This window comes from Dermacentor albipictus, chromosome 2 (assembly GCF_038994185.2).
Source record: "Dermacentor albipictus isolate Rhodes 1998 colony chromosome 2, USDA_Dalb.pri_finalv2, whole genome shotgun sequence".
NCBI lineage: Eukaryota > Metazoa > Arthropoda > Arachnida > Ixodida > Ixodidae > Dermacentor > Dermacentor albipictus.
The window spans coordinates 206612793-206639113 of NC_091822.1; the positions used below are offsets into that span (position 1 = coordinate 206612793).

At 44.8% G+C, this 26321-nt stretch overlaps 1 protein-coding gene across 6 annotated transcripts in view; it reads right to left on the reverse strand.

Annotated features, from left to right (window-relative positions):
* Window positions 1-26321, reverse strand: part of LOC135903402 (neprilysin-1-like) — a 553033-nt gene that overhangs the window by 181460 nt on the left and 345252 nt on the right. For all 6 annotated transcript variants that reach the window (XR_011512359.1, XR_011512358.1, XM_065433718.1 and 3 more), the window contains exons 16-17: window positions 23193-23260; window positions 22842-22972 (exon numbers count right to left, since the gene is read on the reverse strand). Coding sequence is in view for 4 of the 6 variants with exons in the window: in XM_065433718.1 (XP_065289790.1) it covers window positions 22842-22972; window positions 23193-23260 (199 nt within the window). In the remaining 2 variants the exon portion in view is untranslated. The remainder of the gene's footprint in view (window positions 1-22841; window positions 22973-23192; window positions 23261-26321) is intronic.

The following is a 26321-nucleotide window of genomic DNA, read 5'->3' on the forward strand; positions in this document are numbered from 1 at the left end:
GCGAGTAGGCAGCTCTTGTGGTGCATCACAATCGTTTGAGAAGCGTCACAGTAGAGCATTTTTCTACATGCGGAGTGGTGTTTTTATTTGCTGGTTTCCCTTCAGTAGGAAATTGCTGGGCAGGAGGACCAGCACACCGGAATTGTACTGGCGAAGCCGCAAGCAACTCAGAGAATCTGTTTATTTGTTGCACTTTGAACAATCATGCTTCTACGAAGGCCACAGCAGAAAAACAGCCATGATGCCGAGTATTTCTGTGCCACGAAGTAATCAAGAGGCGAGTGCCTAATGTGGACGAAATCGAGTGCATCGATACTTAGAACGACAGAAAGCTGAGCTAGTTGGTAAGGATTCATTATACAAAACATAGGCGAGGCGTGCAGACAGGACACAAGAGTAAAGAAGTGGGCGGGGCTCGTGTTGTTTGCTTGTAAATACTCTACTCTTGTGTCCTGTCTGCACGCCTCACCTCCGTTTTGCATAACGAGTGCATCAACCCACATATTATTAGCGTAGGCGTTTTATTAACTGTGCAATATTTTCAACGCTTCCTTGCATGCCATCTCATGTGGAATATCTTTCTTGGTCACAAATTTGTGCAGCGAATCTATTTGTATGATCGACTCCGGGCCTGTGAGACCGTTCACTTGCCCTTGATGCTGAATCTTTTACATGTATCCATAAACTACAGATATGCACATCAGATTCCTGCGAGCATCTTCAAAATTCAATTATTTTAGACAACAGGCACACATGCAATACTAACATAATCTCAAATACCACTAAGCAGCTGGGACACATTTTTGTTGACCATACTCGCACGTAAAATAAGTAGATCATGTGGACAGCTCGAACTCATTTTCCTTAAATCAGTGTGTACAAGAGGTATGCAAAAATAATTTTTTTCTCGCGCACCAATTATTTTGCTGTATAAGCAAGAAAAACCACCACGTTAGTGTAACATATCTTGTACATCACAACTAATATGTGCTTTAATTTACCAAGTGAGATGAGTTACTTTTATGGCTCATTCAGTCATATCACACTGCAAGCTGCATTCATCAATCTTCAATTGGATTTTGCAAATGTTTAATGAAACATGTTTCCCTTTTATGCAGATATGCAATGGCAAGCCCTTCCATGTGTTCCAAATGTAAAATTTAAGCTCTAAATTAAAGAAGACATTTCTAGTCAGAAACAAGCAAAAATGGTGAATGCAGAGTATCAGAAGCCCAAGGTACAGAAATTATGAGAAGTTCCGAATGATTTTAAGGAAAGAGGCGTATTAGAAAATGCAAGACTCTTTAGTGGAGGTCAAGCAAGTCAATATAGGTAGAATACTCTGCAAAATTATGCGAGTGAGGGGATGTCAAACAATGGGTCAGGAAATGCGTTGTTTTTTTTGCAAAACAAGAGCTGATTGTCATTACATAAGTCACTTTAGCATCATGAGACTGCTGCTTGATAAATTCAGAAATAAACAAAAGACAAGACATGCAAAAATAAAAAAATAATTCAATGATGCTCTCTCCACACTAGGATAAATAAAAACAAACACAATCACATCTAATGTGGACATATCAGACGCCTTGTGAAACACTAAAGGAAAAATTCAGTTTCGAGCTATGGCACTTGCCGCATAGATGTGGGGGGCCTTGCACTAATAGTGACAGTTACCACTGCATTTAGAAATTGAAAGCATTCATGCAGAGCAGGATGATTCTTTATATTTTTGGCTACCACTTCAAATGCCTCCACCAAGTGTTACAATGCTGCACGCAGCCATACTAAGGATCTCGCAGCAACACCTGCAGGTTAAAAGCAGAAGCAGTCAAAGTGCTGGTGTGTACTGGACACTATGTTTGAAAACTTTTAGGCAAGAAGAGTGCAAGAAGCAGACATAACAACTGCATTTATTTCCATAATTCCCCATTTGAATGGCCTTTTCTTTTTGCTTAGACAATGCCTACGCCTAGCCACAGCAGCTCCCTCATACAGACCCCGCAAGCCAAGAGGCCGTGGAGGCAAATGCAGATAAGAGGCAAGAAGCAATAGCGCTGGTATCGACATTCATTTAATTTCTTTCTTTTTCTTTCGTTTAGGCAGCCAGCACACCTCGAACAGCCACCTTGACTGCGGGTGTGTCAGTAGATTCCTGTTGTACATATGCTCATAATAAACTTCAGTAAACTTGAACTTGGTAATAAACTTGAAGGCAAATGGGACATTGATGCATTGCTTTTTTTGAACATTTATTGCACACATACAATATATGTTATACTTTGCAGTGCTACAGAGCGTATTTCTGCTTTGTCTGTGTATCGCACAGTGGCTTAAGCTCGTGATATCCACATACTTCTCTCACATATACAAAATAAAGTTCTATGTAGTCCTCGGTGTTACAACAAAAAATGAAAGTAAACAATCCGATCGTGGAATTGTGTTTGAGTGATTCCTATGACAGTCACTGACACGTTGACAATTTGAACTGGTCAATTCGTCCATGGCCTCCTTTATTTTTCAAAAATAAAGGAGGCTATGATCCGTCATGGCAAGGAATTGTATGTATAAATAAAAAAAAGGGGGGGGGGGGTGTATATGTGTGTGTTTGTAGTGGGGGGTATAGGATTAGGGCGGTACAAAAAAATTTACCAACACCGTCCTCTAGACCTATTCCGTTAAGGTACCGTAACAAAGCGTATTATGCATTAAGTTCATACAACCAACTCTGATATTACTACACGCCAGGCGACGCGAGCTACATTTGCCATGACGCATTCGCGACTGCACCGGATGCCCTCCATATTATTCTCGTTAATCGTGCTCACTGCACCGAGGCAAAAGAAAGATCATGGGCGCAGGTGCCTTTAAAGTATTAATGTGCCTTTAAACATTGCGAGGCACTGCTGCGCGTGCCAGGGGAGCTGTCCGTGCGAATCAACGTCTCCTTTATAAAGGAGGCGTTGGTGCGAACACTCCCTGGCACACACCTGCCTCTGCGGCCCCAACCTGCATACCGTTCTGCTTCGAGCTTTGATCCCCTCACTGTCCCTTGGGTGCCCTGGAGTTCCTGCGCCGCCTGCTTTATCATAATCTCAGGTGCTCTCCTGAGACTTCCGTTTGTCGGTTACATGTGCCCTACAGCTGGATCAGTACTTATAATAACAAAAAAACCCGATCTATCATCGCGACGATAGATCGCGAAAGCAGGTTTTGCAACATACCGCGCCCGTGCGAAGAGAATTACGGAACGCCAACGAGGAATCTGACCAAAGCTTCGAGCTCGTAACCTCGTCGAGGGACACTCCTGCAACAGGCGTGACCGCTGAAAACCGCATACCGCCGGAAACTTCAACATGATCATCCCTCGGTTGCATAACTGCCACCTGTACGGCCAACATGGACCACACCCACACCTTCCCGCAACACAGAATAAAGAACCAACTTATAAAGCCCAAACACACGGCGGCACGCACACATCACAACACCACAAGCGAGACGCCATGCTGCTACGGTTGCCGGATTAAAACTGACTACTGTCACCAAGTCTAGCAAGCGTCTCAGGAGCTGGCAACCTCGGCGCGTAGCAACATGGCGGCGCTCTTGCGGTTCCCCATTTCAATGCATGGGCCCTATGGGTAGCTTGTCCTCTAGAGTCAGTATAGTAACTCTATGCGTCTGTCCCACGACCTAAAGGGGCTTTACCACGACCTACTGGAACTCCAGACCTGCACATATATCCGGCTTCTATGAGAGCAGCTTGCGCCCACTTTCGTTCAACCGACGGCCGTACGTGGTGCTTTTATAACCTGTTCGTCTGCTACGCGGTGGGCGGCTGTGCAGCGTTGTAATTAGTACGGCAGCTGTTGTGTTGTGACGAACTGCTTCTCTAGTTGATGATTTTTGCTAACACAGTGACAGTGATGTCACAAGGCTTTGATCGGTCACTTGGCTCCAAAAGTTGACTGCCCGAACCTAAAAAATGTCGGAGCGTGTAGTCCGCTGCTCTATAAAATGGCGTTCAATAGCCGCTCCTATTTCCTTTTCAAGCAGATTATTACAAATCACATTGTGTGTAGAGTTCGCAACGTACACAACAGTTTCATTGTACACGTTGTAAAATTCGCGTCTTTAGAAACTTGAAGCCACCGTAATGTTCGACGACAGAACGATTACCACTCATTTTAATTAAATGTTGTCCGTGAATGCATCGCGAGTTCAAAAAGTGAATTACGCACACAGCTTCACTGCGTACGTATTTTAAGCACCACCGTTATGCTGCCGCCGTACCAGGCAGAAAAGCTAGCTTTACAGTTTGAAAAGAGTTCCGTGACACGATTTTTAAGGCCTGCAGTGCAGCAAGTTTTAAAGCACTGAGATCGCTTAATTTTTTGCAAACTTTCTACTGAGCTAGACATCCAACGATATTAAAAACAGGATATGCTCACCTTCCCTTGAAACAGAATCGATCAGCCTATTGCACATATCGGGCGGAGGACTCAGTCATGAATAATTTTACTATACTTTTACAAGATCATCTTCCTTTCACTACGGCACACAGCAGTAAATCCTAATGTCATCTACGACATTAGGCTGTCTGTAATCAACTAAAGAAAGCTAGATTATCCTATTAATCTTTCTAAACAATTTTTCCAGTCTCTTAAGGAGGCTAGGAAAGGGAAATTTATGCCGTCGATCTAGCATTGCAGCGGCCACCTATGCTCGTTGTTTACATTTCTTGCACCGCTCATCCTCTTAATAATATATGGGGTTTTACGTGCCAAAACCACTTTCTGATTATGAGGCACGCCGTAGTGGGGCACTCCGGAAATTTTGACCACCTGGGGTTCTTTAACGTGCACCTAAATCTAAGTACACGGGTGTTTTCGCATTTCGCCCCCATCGAAATGCGGCCGCCGTGGCCGGGATTCGATCCCGCGACCTCGTGCTCAGCAGCCTAACACCATAGCCACTGAGCAACCACGGCGGGTCCGCTCATCCTCTTCTAGTTTCACTATTCAAACGCAAAGCATTCGCAAATATGTTTTCTTTTGTATATTAGTGAATTTATTCATTTACCACCAATACAAGCGCTTTGTGCCTGCCGAAATGGCAAGACAAGCGCTGAACAGATCGCAGAAGCAGACGACAGCGAACAGGTTATAACTAGCGCCACTCTTCTCGTACGTTCTTTCCCTAGCGGCAAAAGGGGCGAAATAGACCAGGCGTGCTGGAGGAGGGAGATCTGTGCAGGTCTGGAGTTCAGTAGGTCGTGGTCTGTCCACGACAGTTTGCATTCTCAACGAGTGCGCCAGGCCACGGCCGGTCTCGACGCGCACGCGCTCTCTCCTTTTGAGAGCGCGCGTCGAGACCGGCCGTGGCCAGGCACAGGGGTAGCACACTCTCAAGTTCAACAAATGGCCACAGAGGGCGAAAAAATCGACCGCGCGCCGCTACTGACAAAGCCAGCGTAGTAGCATCATTTCGGGATGCTTGCGTTAGTTCCAACATTTCCCAGTAGAGGCGTCGTAATAAGCGCAATTTTATCTTACAAACTTTGTCTTACAATTACCGAAGCATTTTGTTACATAAAAAACAGGGCAAAATTATCATTGCTAGATAGATATTGCATTCTTTGTTAATAAGTTAATTGTTTCTTTGTCATTATAAACCATAGAGTTTTTCCCTACATTACCTAGAGGGAAATCTGGCGCTGCTGCGCTGTGGTATGCATGGGAATGCCAGTATATTGTGGATTCGGATTGGCATCGTTCTCGTAGAGACAGGACGCCTTGAAGACGCGCTTGGCAAGTACCGATCTGTCTGTCACAATGATTCATTTTCTGCTAGAACAGCACATGAAAAGCTGTTTTAGCTTTATTATTACGCGAAAACATGTTTTGTTTAACTATGAGAACTTGTTATTGTGTGTATGACTACATGTTACGTAAAAAGTATCAGCGGGCCGCTAAAGTTGGAGGACAGACGACAAGGTTCGCGCTCGCTTTGCAACAGTTGGTCGTCTGTTCTTGCTTTTCATCGCTTGGTCATGCATGGTGGGTGAGTAAAGATGCAATATGCGTGAATGGAAACATTTTATGAAGATTTTACTTTGAGAACGCGTTATTTGCGTAGCCATATCCACGTTTTAGACGAAGCCTCTTACAACACCAGCCAACACGAGCCTCGCGGACACATATACCGTCATTCCCATGACGGCACGGTGCCCCCTTAAGAAACTCCCATAGACGGTGGCGCCAGATTACCCTCTAGGTGTTATAGTGAGAAACTCTATGTTATAAACGCAAATAGCGTTCAGCATCATCGATCTTTCACGTGACCTCTGGCCTGGATTTAAAATTTTTACCGGTATTTTCGAGTGCACGGCGGCACGGATTCATTCGTTCGTACACTCGGACTGGTTGCTTCTTTGTTTCTAAAACTAGTTTCTTGCGCTTCGATGTCTTGCGTTATTTAACTTGGGGTGAAGTTACGTGTTTGCAAGCGGACATGTAAGCCCAGAAGTTGGGTTCACGTCTGCATCGAAACGGAAGCTGGATTTTGCTGCGGCTGACAACACCAATAACGGTGAGTCGTTTAACACCGCTGCTTGATTCTTTATATAATATCCGTCCCATTACCTTCCAGGCGAGCACAAGATAACGAACTAGATTCTGCATTACATATGGGCAGCCAGGATCTCAGTTGCTGTTTCCTAAATAAACCTTTACTTGCGAGGCTGTCGTTCTACACACACAACCAGGAAAGAAAGAGCGATATCGGAACGCGTGTCTCATTTTTCATCTTATTGTAGCCGTGGTCGTAGGTGACTCAGTAGCCTTATCGATATACATATTAAACTTTTTTTTGGAGTCCGCCGGCAACTTCTTTCGTCCACAAAACCGAATAATCCTGTGGTAAAATGAAGTGAAAGTACAAAATTTAACGTATTAAACAGTTGCAAGCATGATAATTCACCCATATTTCGTACTTGTTGGTTCCAAACGTTCTTGCTGTTCAGTTTGGTTTACCGTAGGGTATTTATTTTTGCAGTAGTGAAGCGGTGTATCACGTTCGTGCAGAAAAATAATGCATCAGTTCTAATAGCTTCATGACCTTCATGCATTTGCTTGTGGAACAAGCAGTGTGATCTCTTCTAGTGTATAAATGAACGCAAAAATGTTCTCATTTGTGATCTTAATAATACTTAAGCTGTTGACATGCATTGTAGTTAGGCAGACATCAATGTTATGGACAATAGCAATATTTATTTAACATGCTGCTTAAGCACCGTAGAACAGAGAGTGTACATTTGCATGTGTTCTGTAGTCGCAAACCATTACAATATATATTTCACACCTTTTTGCATTTCATATTGCAAAATTTTGCTTTTTCAATTTCTGATTCAGTCAAAATTTCTGTTCCAGACATGCAGTAATGAGGACGGTACCAGTATAAAGCAATATACTCCACGTACTAAACAGAAGCTGCTGCCTGCTACAACAAGGTCGTTGTGTGGACGCTGGCTACTACTAAAAGGTAAACAACACATGGTTCAGAAATAATTGTGTTTGATATATGCTGTATTGGCTTGCTGTTTGCAGCAGATATGAATGTTTGTTCATATTTATGGTTCAGTATAATTGGTTCGAACATAAAAGAAAACACACATGAGTTTGGCTAATCTGTGCTGTATCTCATGTGTCACCGTTCTGCCCCAACAGAGTCTATGCCAAGCACATATTGGTCATCACAGGAGCTCCTATTGGCCTCGAGCTCCACCACTGGAAAAGCTGGCGCCACCGTCGGCGTGACGTGCTAGGAGGGATCACGTGGACATAGCGGCCGCGTCGGCTGCTTCGGGCGCGCCGAAGCGAGCTGAAAACGAGTTTAAATTCCCTCGTACGCTGCGGTTTTCATTTAGTGGCGAAATTTTACCGCTTCGAGTGTCTCCTTTACAACGCTTGAAAGCACTACAATAGGTAGTGGCTGCCTTTGAAGGCGCGCAACATGGTAGGCTACTGCTCGGTGCCGCAGGGCCGGACGCACGTAACGGAGGCCGGTGTCGACCTTATTCACACGTAGCCGCAGGACAAGAAGCTGTGTGAAGCTTGGCTCGCGAAACATAAAACCGGCAGTCATCGGCTACAACTCGGGTATGCAGCAAGCACAGACGCGAGGAAGATTTCTGCTACGGCGCCCGGTCTGCGATGTTCTCAAAACACGCACTGAGACGCTCGCCTGAGTCCGCTGCCCGACTAATGTCATGACGGTTTGGTCTATGAACTTATCGATACTATAGATACTGCCAAGTTCAGTGGAGTGGAAAGGCAGCGGTGAGAAGCACATTTAAAGAAAGCATGGCATATGGTCATGTTTGTGTTATGAATTAATGCACTGGATTACAAAAAAGGAGCAGCGGGAAATTGCACGCTGAGAACGCCTATAAACATACAGTGTGACGCAACTCGAGAAATAGTATTGAAAGGTCAAAGAATTTAGAAGAAAAAAAAAGATTACATCGTCGCGACGGCACATCACAGTCCCCGTAGGCGTCGAAGTCTCTACAATGAAATTATTTTTGAACAGCTCTGATAGCGCCCACGCAACAATGGTTGCCTGTATACTGTCAAATGCTCATATTCTGCGGCCTAAAGCTCATGGCACGGTGCGAAAACGCGCGCGCGGAGAAAGCGAAACAGTGCGCGGACAAGCATGCAGACGCGCAGTCGGTCGCTGCGAATCTGCGCGATCGCTGCATTGAGGCTTCATTCTATTACTCTCCATTTAGTTATAGGAACACTATAAGAACATATTTAACATAGTTTGCTCTCGGCGTTTACCTACCTTTCACGCAAGAAGCCGGTTCGGGAGACTCCATCGCGGCGACCGCGCGCAGTGGCGTTCACTGTACGTATTCGGTAAAGAGATAGCGGCTGTAAACGATTGTGTGCTTTCAGCTTGCCCAAGATTATTATTTAGACAGTAAGAAACTTCTCTCGTTTCGAAAGTACTTACAGAAATGTCCGGGAGAGCTCGCGCGCGTGGTGTTTTCAGTGAGCGCTGACAGCAAAACCTATGAGGAGCGCGTCACGTGATCCCTCATACTACGGCATCGAGGCGCTTCCGATAGAGGGCGACTCCGTAACTCCTCGCCGCCAATATGCACCAACAAAAAGAGGCTGGAGCCGAATTTGCAAGGCTTTTACACCACGAACAAAGAAGCGCATGCAGAAGAATATAGATGAGATATGAAGTTTGCAGAGGACTGTGTTAAGACTGAAAAGAGCTTCAGCCACCATTCCACCAGCACGGATATTTGGCTGAGCCATCCAGGTAACTCAAAAAGGACTTTCTAGAAATTCTTCGTCTTCGGATGCACCTGCAACATCCGACCAAGCACGGACGACGCTGGCCAAAAGATCGAATTCCGTCAGTTTGCCCTTAATCAGCTTCCTAGCCATGTCAGTTCCGTTTGTGCCAAGTGTAATTTTGCTTCTACAATTGCAAGCTTTTTCCTTGCCCATTTTTGTTAGATATCATTCATCCTCATCAAAACATAAAGGTCAAGCGGTTCTTCGCTGATACTTAATACCAGTCACTGTCTAGTAGCCTAACGTATCTGTAGCAGTATATCTTCTAGTGTATGTTCTCATGCACAATTCCTCTCCTGAAATAGCTGATGCAGCATCGGCATGTTTCTTGCATTAACCTATGCACCATGTGCTATGCACCACTTTACTTCTCTTGAGGTTTTTGAAACCTTCAATGCTTGCAGAGCAGAGTGGCTTCTCTTTTGACTGCAAGCTTTCTCATTTCCCATAATCCTAGTCTCGTTGATGATTGCTCTTCTTTCTCGATAGCCTGGGTCTTTGCGCAAGCTACACGGAAGTGATTGATTGCAGAATCTGGTTTTGCTGCCCCACTTGGTTGTGGTAACTGTGTTAGGTTTCTCGGATGTGGGTGCCTGGTCATTTGCATTGGTAAGCAGTCCCTCGAGGTAAGCATTTGCTCCTGCAGTCCGCAAAGTGACATAGACTCCCAGTATAAATACACCGTAACTGGTGCTCCCGGTTAGTTTTTGCCTGCTGCAGCCATGGGCAAATTGTGCTTTGTGGCCTACCTCGGCCATGATTTGCTCAAAACAGAGACTAGCATATGTGCTCACATGGTTCGAGATGTAGGAAGATGATGTATGGGTGGAAAGGCCCACAACAATGACTGCCGAAGGTGATGCCCACAAAAGTGACTTGTCCACATTGAGACAAAGTGGGACACAAAGTGTGGGCCAGACATTAGCGGCCCTCGAAAGAAAATAAATGTGCAGGTTGGAAAGGAGTTAACGCTAAAATGCCGGGTAGTCCATGTCGCTGTGTTGGTTGCAGCAGCAGATGCCTGCGTCACATGATTGCTTCGCAATGGAAGTTGCTCATCTTCAACGGCAACTGTTGGTTCAAATAGGTGCGAGGCTCTGTCCAATCTGTTTGTAGCGCTGGTTGTCGCACGTTACCAGACCACCACATGCAACAAAGGCAAGCATTATGCCTGTAAGATGGTTCGTAGCCAATGTATAATGTATTGTCTGAACCTCATGCGGTGACTGATTGCTGTTTAATTTTGCTGTTATGTCACTTGGTTACGGTTGCAGAGTTCTCTTTTTCGAATATTGCGGCCTGGTCGGTTGCACTGGGAAGCAGTCTCTCGAAGTAAGCATTTGCTCCTGCAGTCTGCACAGCGACATAGACTCCCAATTTACACACACCGTGGTTTGTACTCCCCGTTCACCCTTTCCTGCTGCAGCCATGGCAAATTGTGCCTCTGTCCTTTCTCGGCTGCGATTAAGCACGAACGGAGACCAGAATACGTGCTTGCATGGTGGGACGTGCATGAAATTGGGTGGTAAGGCCCGCAAAAGTCGCTGATGAAGGTGATGCCCACGAAAGCGACTTGTCCGCATTGAGACAACGTGGGACACCAAGTGTGAGCTACACATTAGCGGCCTCCGAAAGAAAAGAAACGTGCAGGTTGGAAAGGAGTCAATGCTAGAATGATGGGTAGTCCATGTCGCTGTGTAAGCTGCGGCAGGAGATGCCTGCGTTCCATGCGCTGCCGCTGCTTATTTTCGAACCACTGCGCAAGGTAGAGTTTCCCTTCTCTAAGTTTGTTCTTTATTCTATGCCAGGCACGTAAACGATTGTAGCGGTGTGCGGTGTCTGCCTGAACGTTGGTGTCTTTGTACGCGTGTCTTCTTTGTGGCATCACACGTCAACTACACTGAACGGTAAGCTTTAGCAAAGATGTTTTGCGTCAATAGATCATGATTATGTAAGCGCGTTTCGTAGCGCGAACCAGCTGCATGTAGCGCAGGCCACTCGGGTATAGACCTCAGACTCTACCCAGGCGGCGCTGCGGAAGAACCCGTCACCACCGCCCCCATCGCGGCCTTGGCGCGAGCTGGGTAGTGCAAGGAGAGCTGTCCGCAAGCGAAGGTGCATATAGCACAATGGACCCTCCTCTTACCTTTGTGTTGAGGCACAGTTTCCTAAAAATCAAGGACCCGCAAAGCTTCTTCCGCCCATCCACGCTTCGGACAGGAAGCTCAGCAGGGCGAAAGTGCATGTACAATATAAAATAAAGTCTCAAGTGTTATTTCGGCGTGCTGCAGCTCGCAAGTACAGCGAGCATCAGGTTTTTGTACGGGCATATCAGCATAAATATCTAAGCATTTCAAATTGGTTTATATTGAATATATCATGAACACAAGACTGAAGTATCTCCTATATTTTTATGTATCTTATCGTAATGTTTTGTCTCGCAATTATTTACAGCGAGTAAATCCTTTCATAGCCTTTTCCAGGGCAGGAAACAGAAAACGTTTTCCAAGGCAGCAAACAGCGCGCGATCATAACGAAAGTAAGCTTCCTACAGTACCTACGCGCTGCATCTTTCTTTCTCGCAGGAGCTACAGCATCGCTCAGTACCTCAATTTGAAATTTTCGCAGACGCTTCGAGCAACAAGCGCGCATAAATAAATGTAAATAAACGCGACATTTTTTTTTCTTTACGCACGTGCAGTACTTCGCAAATACTCATCCAGTGCTCCTACAGCAACTTTATTGCTCGCATTTGAAAAACGCAGTCCAGCAGGCTCAGCACATTGCGAAGCGTGCTTGTATCGGCGCAGCACAAACAAAATACCGAACGTAGAAATGAGCTCGCGATACAACGATGCCCTAGAATAGGATTTTGAATTCATAAACGAACCAAAATGTTTGGTTAAGCTGACCTGCCAAATCTCTCCGTTCCACTTGTTGAGTCAAGGGGAGGCGGACGTCTGTTAAAAGGTGGAGATGTCGATGGCACATATGCAGGATGATTCGCAACGTTGTTTTTTCTGTTACCAACGAAGTGGCAGCTGCACATTCTTGAGTTTTGCTTGGTTACAACGGTCCTCCGTGAGGGCTACGCAACCCAATTACAGAAGAACAAAATTGTCGCACTTTCTCATGCGAGCCGCTGTGTTGTGGGAAATGCAAGTAATTCCATTATCCAACGGGTTGAACGGCCCGTATGCAGCGCTCTCGCCTTTCCCCTTCATACGATCGCGATGGAAATCGGTAAAAGTGAACGTTGTTATTCAGTCCTTCCCGTTCATGGCAACTTATAACACAACAGTAGCGTCGATTGTGGCGTTTCTTCGTAGCGCACGGAGCTCTCGCGTTTGCCGTCGTTTCCGCCACCAGTCTGAAGAATGAGCCAGCAAGCGCTTTATGGCAGTTCGGCGGCGCGTCCGACTAGCGTAGAAATTCATAGCTTTCTGTCTGGGTGTTAAATGCGCAAAACACTCGCAATATGGACCAAAATCTAGTCAAATCGTTTCGAAGTCGCTAGCTGAATAGGTAACTTAGCAAGGGAGTCGGGCTTCGCACTACTCAATTACTGCCTCTTCACACCGGCAGGTGGCGCTACGCGTCTTGCAAAACTCTAGAGTCTGACGTCCATAGTGTCGGTTTGTCGTTGACATGATTTGATAACGCGCTCTTGTTCTCGCTTCTACGATACGGTATGTTTTACGGCGAGCGATCGCTCGGGCTTGTTGATTTTAGCGTTATAGTTGATGTGCGTAAAAAAGGAAGTACACCATGGTTTAACTTGATACTGAGCTGCCATTAAGCGGTTTGTGTGTGTTCAGCAGCCAGTGTGGTAGATCTTATTTCGTGGCGCTTGATCCGGCCGCGATGGATGCTGCGCCGCATGTGTAGTGGAATTCGCGTGACACGCTTTGAGTATATATCCCAAAATTGTGTTAGCATGAATTTTCAAACAGATACGTTTAGTTGTATAACTGCTAGCGTACTCGGATGAAGGGCTGTGTTTGCGGGGCATGCTCCAGCAGTGTGTGCGCTGCCGTTTTCGTATAGTTTAATAGTAGCAGTATTTTTAAGCTTCCTGGCAACCAATTTAAATAATTTTAGTTAGTTACCGCAAGCAAAACACGAGACTTGAAGAAATATCTAGTAGAAATATCTTGATTCACCGTATCTAAATATATGCAACCACAAACGCTTTTGGAGCATGAGACCTGCGATAAGCTCAGTTACTCGCAGCTTCGCAACTTAGGCGAAAAGAATTAGATAACAATAAATTAGTCGCTCCGGGAAACACCTTTACACGTTTTAAACTGGGGGCATTGTGTTTGACGGTAGTTAGAAGGATTTTTTTGTCTCTTTTATTAACAGTTTAGCAGCAGAAGTTATCGTTCGGGCTATATGAAAAGCGATACAGGCCTTTCGATGCTTCAGCGTTATGCAGTTTACGTGCTGTTAATCACTAGGCAGATGCTGGCACAGATTCGCATTGTGCCAGTCGTGCATGGTATGAAGCCTTTGTCGTGCGTAATGAGTGTTCCGGTTTTCATTAGTGTTGAATTTAGTGCCATCGTCTTGGACAGACTGCATAATATATGCACTGTACAAAAGAAAAAGAATAGCCAGATTATCCATTTGGTGGTGTTTTCTTAGTAGATAACGCACAGATTATTCACATAATTTAGTGGGCATTGCACTTGTCCTACTCTTATCAACACACCTAAGAGATCGTAACATGTTTTAGTAAGTAAGTAACCTTACCAATACGTCCCCATTCATGCGCATTCTACTGAAAGTGTGGCAAATGTATTCATCTCGAAGTATGAGAAAAGAGACATTGCAGACTGTTCTAAGCGGAAATAAATTGCAATTCTTAACGTGATTCTTCATAACTGCAGTCACTATGCTGAGCATGTTCGTTCGGCACGGGCATATTGCATTAACACCTGAAAAATGTGCACAGTCCAGCCGGGTATCTTTGTTTCAACAATTATTAATAGAGGAATCGTCTGGGATTCTGGCATTTCTTTTATTTTTATAAGTACACTGTGTGTCACATGAACCTATCTTGAAACGAAACGTACCGTTGCTGGCACCGGCGACCATTACGGTTGTCTAACTGCTTATCATACTGTAATATAATCAAACGTCATAATTGTACACATTCATACTGCCACGTAGTCTTTAGTCAGAGGTAAACAAAGTTAACTAGAGGCAAAAGTGATGAGAGCAAATTATATAGAACACTACTATTGAACCGTAAAAATAACTCATTGAATAGCTTTCCCTCACCTTGTTGCATTTGCTTTACGTGTGTGTCTCTGTGTCCTTGTCTTCCGTGCTGTACTCGTGTGGCCATCAATTACGAACTTGCCCAAGCCCTTGTCAGCTTTATTAAACAAGGGATTCAAGTCAGTTGGATCTAATACTGCATGTCAAGTGACCGACATGTTATTCGTTTTATCTAAATATTATGGACTGGCAGTACTTGGCAAGCATTCAATCACAATATTTTTTTATTGCACTTAAGCTGCGGGCGTCATAGATTGCCAGAAAATTTTCATGAAAACAGCCAGGGAAGGCTTGGAAAAAGATTGTGAAATTTTAAAATGACCACATAGGTATGTTGTCTTGTTATAAGTCATACAAAGTTTCTAGAGAATCTCTCTAGTAAATGTATTTTTAAAACGTTTGACCTCATAAAAAGTTCATGTAAATTTGCCCATTTATTGAAAAAAAAGTTAGTCGACCATACTTACATGGCATTTCTTACGGAATTTATCTTTTTTTGCGTTAACTAAAGGTCCTGAACCTCGAAACCCTAGAAAACATTTTCATCTTTGAAAGCACCTTAAAGAATTTACTGTAATAGAATTCATTCTAACAATAGTATCAGTTCTATTTCCTAGGAGGTGAATGCCTGTCGTGCCATGACACAAAGCGCTCGCGTGGTATTTCGGGTGCTCATGTGGTATACCTAACTTGGAAACCTGTTAGCATGCGCAAGCGGCCTCTTTACCTGTAAGAAACTAAGTGACCATATTAATACAATCAATCCATCTGCCTTCTGTTGAAGTTATAGCCAAAGACCCATTCATTTAAGAGTAGGAGAAAGACATTTAAATGTGTATTAAGCAAAATAAATTACAATCTTTGGCATGATACTGTGAATACTCCAGTCACGTCTTCTGAGCATATCCCTCTGCACGGGCATACTTAACTATCAGCCAAAAAATGTACAGACAGTTCAACTGGGTAACGTTTCAGCAATAAATACAGAGATAATTTGGGATAAGTACATTAATGCATCATATATGAACTTTTCATAAAAGGGAACATAGTGTTGCTGGTACGAGCAGCAGTTGTGACTGTATAATTGTTCACCATACCATAAAATAAAACATTGTATAATGGTACTGACTTGTATTGACAAGCAGCCATTAGTCATAGTTAAACCGCATAAAGTATTGACTTGTATGGTTTGAGCAAATATATTAAGCTGCTTAATGAACATACAAATAATACACACTTGTTTTTTTGTCTCATATTGCTGCATCTACTTATTTGCAGCATACACCTGCATCACCTTTGGGTCTAATGACACAAAGGTCAAGGCCAGCCTGGAGACCATGCTTGCCAAGGGGAAGTAGTGTAAATATTTAGACTCTTCCCATAATAGCATAAGACATGTATTTTAATAAATTCATCTATTATATCGCGCAATAAAAACAGTTAATTCATTGCCGGTGCATTTGTTTGCTTTTTTGCACTGCATGATTCAGCACTCAGTTCTTTCTGTTTATGCAACATATATGAGAGTACAGCAGGTTCAGGAGCACTATTAATCTACGAACATTAATGCATAAGTGCAGATTAAAAGCAACAGCTGCACATTCATAACACATTCAAAATTTTATTGCTACCATATGTAAACAAAAATGTAAACTAACTTGTAGGTATCAGATAGCTATGGACTTATGACCTCATGCACTCTTTATAGACTTGTCTATAAAATGCTTGTGTCTATAGATTACTGAAAATTCATGTTTGTTGACAAATGTCCGCAGAATATCACAGAAAAAAGTGTATAGGCTTATATAGTTCTGTTCTTGTAGACTGAAGTCTATGGATAGTCTATAGACATTCTATCGACTTCATTCTACAAAAGTAGATTTGTAAGCCTCTACACTTGTCCATAGACATTCTGCAGACAACTGTCAACAAACATGAATTTTAATTAATCCATAGACACTCTATAGATAGTCTATAGACAGACTTTTTATAGACTACTCTATAAAAAGTGTATGGCCATAATTCTATAGACAGTCTTAAGACAGTCTATAGGCACAGACTTCTTATAGACTAGTCTATAAAAGGTGTATGGCCATAAGTCTATAGACAGTCTATAGACTCAGACTTTTTACAAACTTGTCTAGAAAAAGTGTATGGCTATAAGTCTATACATAGTCTATAGACAGTCTATAGACTCAGACGTTTTATAGACTAGGCTATAAAAAGTATGCCCATAACTCTCATCATCATCATCATCAGCCTGGTTACGCCCACTGCAGGGCAAAGGCCTCTCCCATACTTCTCCAACCACCCCGGTCATGTACTACTTGTGGCCATGTCATCCCTGCAAACTTTTTAATCTCATCCGCCCACCTATAGACTGTCTATAGACAGTGTATAGACAGTCTATGAACTCTATGACTCACAGTCTATGACTTTCATAGTCTATGACTATGACTATGAACAGTCTATGACTTTTTACAGACTAGTCTATAAAATGTATATGGCCATAAGTCTATAGACTGTCTATAGACAGTGTATAGATTTCATAGACAAATCTCTATAGACTGTCTATGGACTTTCTATAAAAATTTTTGTAAGGGCAGAGGCGATAACATACTCGACTTCTTACAAGTCACCCGGACGACATTTCCGCCGTTACTGCGATACCTGGCTTGAGTGATCATTGCCTCCGGCACGTTCTTATTCGTCTCCCATTGAGTAAGAAATCATCTACCCAAAAACTAGTCTGACTACGGGAGAGGTGACTACGAGGCTATAAACAGTGGACTAGAGTAATTTTGGCAGAACTTTCAGACCACTTTCTCGTCACGCTCAGTCAATTCTCACTGGGAGGTATTCAGAAAAACAATGTTAAACCTAAAAGATAAGTACATATCCACTGTTGTCGCAAAATCAGATTATAAACACCCTTGGTTCACTAAACGCGTAAAATCTCTTCTTAAACGTAAAAAAACGTCTCTGTAGGAAAGCTAATCAAGGCAATAACACAACAGCGTGGGAAAGGTATCGCGCGTGCGTAAAACTGTATACTGAGGAGGTCACCAAGCCGAAGATAAATTTAACAGTCACGATCTACTCTCCATTCTTCAATCGAATCCAAATAAATTTTGGCGCATGCTCTCCACGAAAGACAGATCTAACACCATCGAACTCATTGACCTCCATGGTAAACCTATTCCTAATGATGAATGCGCAACCGCCCTAAATAACTACTACTGTATTTACTGTTCCCATTCACGTATCTGACCTGCCCAGACTTACTGCTTCAGTGTAAGCTATGTCAGACATTTACGCGGAGGGCATATTTAACCTAATCAATAGTCTTAAACCATGATCTTCCGCTGGCTGCGATGGTATAAGTAGTAAACTTCTGAAGAACACCTCCCATGTATCAGCACAAATACTCTGCATACTATTCAAACAATCGCTAGAAATTTGGACCGTTCCCGGTGACTGGAAGAAAGCTAATATCTTGCCCATCTTTAAATCAGGTGACCGCTCGAACCTTACCAATTGCCACCCAATCTTCCCTACAAGCATTCCCTCAAAATTACTAGAACAAATCATAGCCTCAAGCCTAATGAAACTCGAAGCAATTAAGTTTTTCTTCCCATTTCAGCATGGTTTCCGAAAGCAGTTATCGTGTGACTCACAACTCGCAGAATTCACTCACGATATTCTGCTTATCATGGACAGGAACCTGCAGATATACGCCGTTTTCTTAGATTATCGAAAAGTGTTTGACAAGGTGCCTCACAAGCTCTTACTGCAAAAACTATCTGGAATTGGAATCTGCAATAACTTACTCAGATCGATTGAACAATTCCTATCCGGACGCAGACAATACACGTCCATAAACAATCGCCGCTCACTTTTACCGATGTGACTTCGGGCGTCCCTCAGGGCGCCTGTCTGTCCCCATTATTATTTATAATCTCTGTGAACGGCTTGCCTACTAGCATACATTGTAAACTACGACTTTTCGCAGACGACTGCGTAGTTTACAGCACTGTTAACTTCGCTGACGATGTTCTTTGCCTGCAGCGTGACCTCGATGCCATCTCGTCATGGCGCGAAAAATGGCACACGCCTCTCCACCCATCGAAATGCAAATCGATGTCTTTTACCCGAAAGCGCAGTCCCTTTCAGTCCACTTATCGCATTAGCCCTGTCAACATCAGCGCCACTTCATCTTACAAGTACCTGGGTCTTATTTTGACGTCATCACTCTCTTGGATAACGCACATCGAAACAATACGCCGCAAAGCTGCGCACTCACTCGGGTATCTACAAAGAAATTTAAAAATGCATCCCCAGAAGTAAAGACGTTGGCGTACGTGACATTTGTCCGACCAAAACTCGAATTTGCTTCCGCTGTCAGGCATCCATCTCAAGATTGCCTAGCCGCATCATTGGAATCCGTTCAAAACCGAGCTACCCACTTCATCACTTGACGTTATTCACAGTACACTATAGTGTCACTTCCTTGAAGCAAAATTAAATTATGGGGTTTTACGTGCCAAAACCACTTTCTGATAATGAGGCACGCTGTAGTGGAGGACTCCGGAAATTTCGACCACCTGGGGTTCTTTAACGTGCACCTAAATTTAAGTACACAGGTGCTTTCGCCCCCATCGAAATGCGGCCGCCGTGGCCGCGATTCGATCCCGCGACCTAGTGCTCAGCAGTTTAACACCATAGCCACTGAGCAACCACGGCGGCTACGTTCTTGAAGCAATCAATAGGTTGGCAAACATCGTAGTCGCGCCGCATCATATCACGTTTTTCTTTGCTGCACTCCTTTATTTTACAATCCACGCTCAAGGCACTACCTTCTTAAACCACCATGGCGAACTTCCTCTCGCATAAGTCGCAGCTCTGCCATAGCACGTTTACCCGGCCGCTCATCTGCCATGACCACTTCCTTCTTTCCTGATACAATCGTTCATTGGAATGCGCCCCCTGACAACTTCGTTACCTGTAGTGACACCCAAAAACGTTCGCGAATTTCTAACAAATCACTTTGAATAACTTTCTGTTCCCAGTGTACATCGTTCATGAACCCATCATAAACCACTCGGAATAGTATACCCTTGTGAACCCTTCCACCTAGTTTTTTTTTCGCGAATGTATTGCCATGTTGCTTCTTTAAATTCGTAATTTTTCTTTGATTGTATAGTCATACAAAATCAGCAATGTCTTTTTTTTGTTGTTGTTTTGTACGTAACCACTCTTACACGTGTTTGTATTGCCCCCCCCCCCCCCCCTTTTGTAATGCCTTCGGGCCTTCAAGGTGATATTAAATGAAATGAAATGAAGCGGCTACAGCTCGCGAGCAAAGCATTGCAGTAGCTCTGCATAATGGAAGCGCAAAAGCACACGGATACTGCGCCATTTGACGTAGCCTTTCATCCACAGGCTGTCGCAATATAAGTAGTAGATATTCCGTAGAAATTCGCCGATATAAAACAACTGCACATCAAAAAGGCGCGGAGCAAGCAACCTGAGTAGGTTGCTTGCTAATAAAGATTAGAAGAAGGGTTACTGGAACTTTACCAAGAATGCTTATCTCCTGTACTTCAGAGTGCTGAAGTGGAAAAATTGTTGACAAGCCGCTTGTTCTCGTGGCAGATTTCACTGAGTCTCTTGATTATGGTGACGAAGTGATGGCAGGCCGGTGCTTTAATGTCACGGAGGAACTCGCAGTGCTTGGTTTGAAGCTTACGGTCTCAGCCTACACTAAGGGGAAAGACCAGCTTTCCAGAATAGAACAATTGGACGCATATGAAGAAATTCCGCATACTAAACAACACTGTGTTCTACTTTATGAAGGATTATTTAGATGATGATGTGCTGCTGATTACAGCACTTACAAATCTGATGTCACCGTTTACTTAGTATCGCGTAGCAGCACCACATCAGTGGATCAGGGTCAGCAAAGACAACGGCGATGACCACAGCTCATGGTTTGCCTTGCTTGAATAGCACTCGCCTTATGGAATAAAGCAAGGACTTAACACTGTTGAGGAGAACGACAGAACTCAAGGAAGCCTTCAGTAGCTCCAGAAGCAATGCCCAAGGATAAGATATCAGTGTGCTGGTCGAGCATAGGTAATTGGCCCTTTTCAGTTTCCTTTGCTGCCCTCTTCAACTGCAAACATACTCTACATATATGACTTATCTTGTCTAATCGCCGCTGATGAATACCTCGTGCCTGTCTGTGCTTTCCCATGAATGCCACAACCTCAACCATGTATTTGCGCGCACAAACAACTTCAAACATAGTTATTTTTCACATGTTGTCGGGTGCTCAAACGAGATTCTCGGTTTTCTTTGTGAAGTGCCACTGTCAGATTTTGTAAAGGCACTCGAGTGATTATGTGTACAATATACCAACCCATATTTATTGTACCACTTTAATTTATACTCCTTTCATTTTGTGCTTGTACTTGTATCCCACTCCTGCAATCGCCCTAAATAGGGGGCCACATTATTTGGGGAAAAAAGGATACATAGAGTCATCATATCTATGCGCTATGATATGTGCTCACGTGTCTTATTTTGCGGTTATGCCTTTGCGCGAACTACTGCGTACCCAAGCAAGCACCAACTACTCCGACAACATGTCCTCCTGCAGTGAAGTACCGAACAGAGGAAGGCGTGCAGAAGCTGCTTCATTCTGCGCATTCGGTTTCCGTCAGTCAACCGGCACTATACCAAGTTATTCTGCATAGTATGATAAGAAGCGCCTGTAACAAGTTATGATTGTTTAAAGGAAGTTGCTTCATACCACACTCTTTTGGCCGATCTCTGCAGAAAGCGCATGAGCTCTGACGTCACCGCTAGCCTTAATTCTAGGCCTTCTTTCAGCGTACGATGCCTTGCCGAAAAAACAGCCAAGTTTCAATCCGCTTTTATCGTTTGCTTGGTAAGGCCCTCTTCTGGAACAATGCCGAATTCGCCATCTTGTCAGCTATGGACAAACATGCCGTCATTGAAGAATCTGACGACAGGGTGGAATTCGCCAGTGCTCAGAAGAGTAACCCGAGTCAATTGTGACTATGGTAGCTTATTTGCATATTCAGAGAGATCAGGCCATCGCACTGGCTGCATCGTTCTGTGAATACCGAAAACGGTAAAAAGCTATGTGCATCCCAGAGGTTCGTGCGATATTAGTGTTCGTATGTTATACGTGACTTAGTTCGGTAGACTCGTTCCTTCAACAGCCACGCTGGATAGCGCGCGTCTGATCAGGGCTGTGATATCCCACGGTGGCAAGCCAGCGTTCATGCTCGGCTAGCTGTCACGGGATCGATTCCTTCGACAGCACAAAACTGCGCGGTCTGCATGGAAGAAACGATAAACATTTTAATTGGGCGTCGGCAACCACCCACGTACGCAGCGCGCGAGGTCGTGCGTACATAGCGGCACGCGCGCGCACGACACGGCAATAGTTGGCCGGACGCAAACGTTGAGAAGGGGATTGCTGACTTGCACGCGCAGGCGCCTGATGGTTGGATGGATGGATGTTATGAGCGTCCCCTTTGGAAAGGGGCAGTGGTTTGCGCCACCAAGCTCTTGTTATTTTGTTGCCTAATGGCATACCTATGTTAAAAAAAGAAAAGGAGAAAACAAAAACCATGATGAATTCCCGTAACCAAACTTTCTGAACACCCCGGTGTGAACTTTGTTTTTCTACGCCTCCCTTGTTTGTCGTTTCTCTATTTTTCTTCAACCAATCTGCCAATCGCCTCTTACTAATCTCTATTGCGGACCTCTTTAGTTTCCCCCTGCTCTCGCTGAAACTAAGGGCTTCAAGGAGGCCAGTCGTTCCCAATCCGACCGCTGGGCAGATATCTTCGGCAAGAGCCATATCGAAAAATGCGCTTTCGGGGACACACGAGGCCCGCAGAGCCCGCAGCGTACGCTACGCAGCTTTTGAAAAGCTGCGGGCGCACGCAAGAGACCGTGCGTGCTCCCGCGTACTGCGGATGCGCTCTGTCGCCTCCACAGATTTCTTGCGTACGCAGAGCTGCAGCGGACGCCCAACTAAACATGTCTATTCTCGCAGCCTGTAGTATGTGGTCTCAAGTAAATGTAGGAATGCGCATCGACTTAAGCACACAATATGCCACATTATGATGAGGTGTGTCGTACCCTTCTCGTAAGTTCATTTGTTAAGGTGCGGCGAAGCATGGACTCGAAGCAGTTCACCAGGATGCGGAACTTGGCCGAAGTGTCCCGTAGGTGCCAATTGCTAAAGCTGCCATCCACGTCTATGACGCTGCCTGAAAACAACCACATAACAAACGATCAGGATCAGGTGCAGCAAATAGCACCGTGGCGAGTAATGAGCGGTCTTTCTTTTTGTTTAAGATACTGCGATACGTGCATTTTAATGCGCACGATATGTGATAAGGAGCCTAGGAGCTTTCTGACCTTTTGATTACCTTAATATATTAGCAAACACGCACAACAAACAACCCCGTGTCGACGGGGAGCACTCACCACTGAACATAATACTTCGCAACATCTCATGGGCCACGAGGTAACCGAATGCGCCGAAGTTTATGGAGCTGCAATAGTAAAAAAAATAGGAGAAAGAGCACATTGGAAACTGTATGTGAAGCTCAGTTAGTTATACTATGCAGTTACACTCAACATGCAGTATATAGCGTAGCCAAATATTTTTTTCAGGGGAACAGGGAGGCACCCCCTGGTCCGAGACCTGGTTCACCTGGGAAAAAAATGTGCGGGGGGGGGGGGGGGGGGGCACAGGCGAGGACGTGCCCGGTCTGCTTCCTACCTGGTTACGTCACTGGCAACATGTCAAGTTATACTCTTGGTCAAGTCTTACATAACGTCCTCTGTATAAGCGGAATGTTCTCAATTAAGCCTAGACCACCCAATATAAATGTGCTTTCAAGCAAGAGCATGCGTGCCAAAACGCAGGTGACCCGCTGGTCATAGCTGTGAGCAAACGCAGCCGTTTATTATTGCTATATCAATTATACAAACACTGCAGGTGCATTTTTGCTGTCGCCGTCCCCGTGGTGTTCCGTATAAAGTCAAAGAGCGATAACACCGTCGCCGCGCGCCGTGTGCTGTATGTGCGATTGAAAGCACGCGAGGGGAGCCAACGATCGCGGCTCAATCTGGCGCGCGCGAGGGAGGAAAGCGGAAAGCAAACGCACCGTCTTCCGTCGCACGAAAGGCCGTGTGGGGATGGGAGGGGGGCGGGGCGGCATGGGGCTCCGGCAGCAACTGCGTATTTCGCGACCGGGTGCAAGGGAAACTGAAAATCTCGGCTCAATCGCACGAGAAAGGGAGCGAAGCGCGGAGGCAGCGCGGGAGGGAGTAGGGGGCAGCTTCTACTACGCCAGCAACTGCGTACCCTGCGCGGCGGCGCGCAATCTTGAAAGCGATCTGCAGACGGCTCATACATTTGTAGGGGGTGTGTTCTCGCCACTATTTGCGTTGAAGCGATAGACAGCACGAAAGTCACTTCACTCGCTGCTGTTGCCGCGCTTGTTCACGCCAGCCTTTGGATGGAGAGTGTCCGCGAGAGTGTGATGCGTTCACGTTTGATTGTGCGCGCTCACGCGATGTTTGTTAATTCTGTTACTAAGCGGATGTTTCCAAGTTTATACGGCCGATAAAGCTACTATCCTTACTTCGTATAGCTTTCTACTAATTTGCTATCGCAAATCCATGCTTCTCCTTTCGGGCGAAACTGCAACATTTTGTAGCCTTGTCAAATGGGCGCCAAGAAGGCGCAACAAAGCATTCGGAAAGTGTTACAAAGCAAAACCTGTAAGGAGCGGGGAGGGAGATTCTAGCTGCTTGAGGAGGGTGGTCTCAAAAGTGAAAGTGAAAGGCAAAAGGAGAGAACGAATATACTAAGAAATAAGTCATGGCCACTGTACGTTGCTTTGAGTAATCAAGGGAGAGAGCAGTTAAGGAAGAAGTGCGCCGGCTAGGAAGGAGCAAAAAAGTGGCAATTTCTCCCGAAAGCTGAAGAATCGATTGCATTAGCAAATTATCAGACAGGCATAGGAAGCAAAAATAGTACTTTCATCGACCGTATCAACTTTTAAAAGATCGCTTGCTAATTAGATTAACAAGAATAGTGTCAGCGTGCACAGCAAACATGAACCCATCCCATTTGATGACCGCGGACACCAGCCTTCAACGTGGCAGCAGCTGTTAAAGAGACCCCGAAATGATTTGGCGATTTTGTACAAACGTATTGAGTCGTTAGAGTAGCTTCTTCTGATCATTAATTGACGCATTTAAGTGCTCCGCGTAAAGCGTGCAATTTGTTATAAGGTTTTAAAAATGTACATCGCTACCGATCGCAGCACACTGCTCAGCGGAATTTCCAGCCGCCCCTACCTATATGACGTAAATCCCCCATTTGACGTCAGAAGGGCGAGCTATCCGATGGGGTGCCCAGGGCGCGTCATCGATAATTTTTCCAATTTTATGGTGAACAAATGGTGTTCGTAATAGTTGGAATGTTAGTTAATTTGTTTTTATAAAAAGAAAGCAACAGAAAGACAATGCACATGAACAATTCCTCACACTTAAGCACTTCCGGTACACCGCAAACATCGTCTGCTTATGTTACGACGTGCTCCGTCTTGACGAGATCTCCGAGGTCAGTGTCGGTCTGTTTTTTCGTGAGCACCATGAATCGACTTTGTTGCATTGTGGGCTGCAAGCGTAGCTACTGGCAATATGTCAATTTGCGACATCGTGTCCCTCTGCAAGGGAGCAGACGAGCGGAGTGGCTGCAGCGCGTCTGACTGTCGCTATCCGATTGCCGCCAGAACTTGCGCGTTTTAGGCCGTCCCTTTACACCGGAGGATTACTACCACAATAGCGTTTTGCGAGTCTGGTATTCGGATAAACGCAAGCGAGGGGCCTGGGCGCTTGACTGCCTTTCACGGGATGAGCAGAAGCGCAAACGTGAGGGATCTGCATGGTGCAGCCACCTGGTGACACAGAGCTCAGCCAAGCACCGTAGCAGCAACGAAGTGTGTTCTTTGCTGTTGGTGTAAATTTCTCGCAGGAGTGTAATCGTTAACATGCTGTTTTTGTAAATGTTTAAAATGTTTTACACTTGGTTAGTGCAATATTAACTCTTTGTTTGGCTGGTTAAGCTCTGCGCGAACAGCTTGATGTACAGTGCAGACCGATGAGATCGCTTACGCACGTCTTTCCGTACAAAAAGCCTTGCGAATATGTTGCAAAAAATGGGCCAAATGATCAATGAGCCGATACTGGAAAGTGATGTAGACGTTTGCCACCGGGTTCAGACGAAGAACAAGAGCAACACGAATGTAATTGTCCAGTTCAAAACTCGAGCAAAGCGTGGCACTGTGCTAGTGAAAGCGAAGAAGACCAATATCGCAGCAGAAAGCCTTGGATATAGCGGTTCAGATTCTGTGTACGTGAACGAACACTTGTGCCCACTGCTAAAAAAATTGCTGGGAACGGCAGTGGCACGGAAAAAGGAGCAGAAGTGGAAATTTGTACGGACGCAAAATGGGCACATTCTGGCTAGGAAAACTGAGTCGTCGGCGATTATGCGCATCACTTGCGTACAAGACCTAGATAAGATAGCGTAGATGC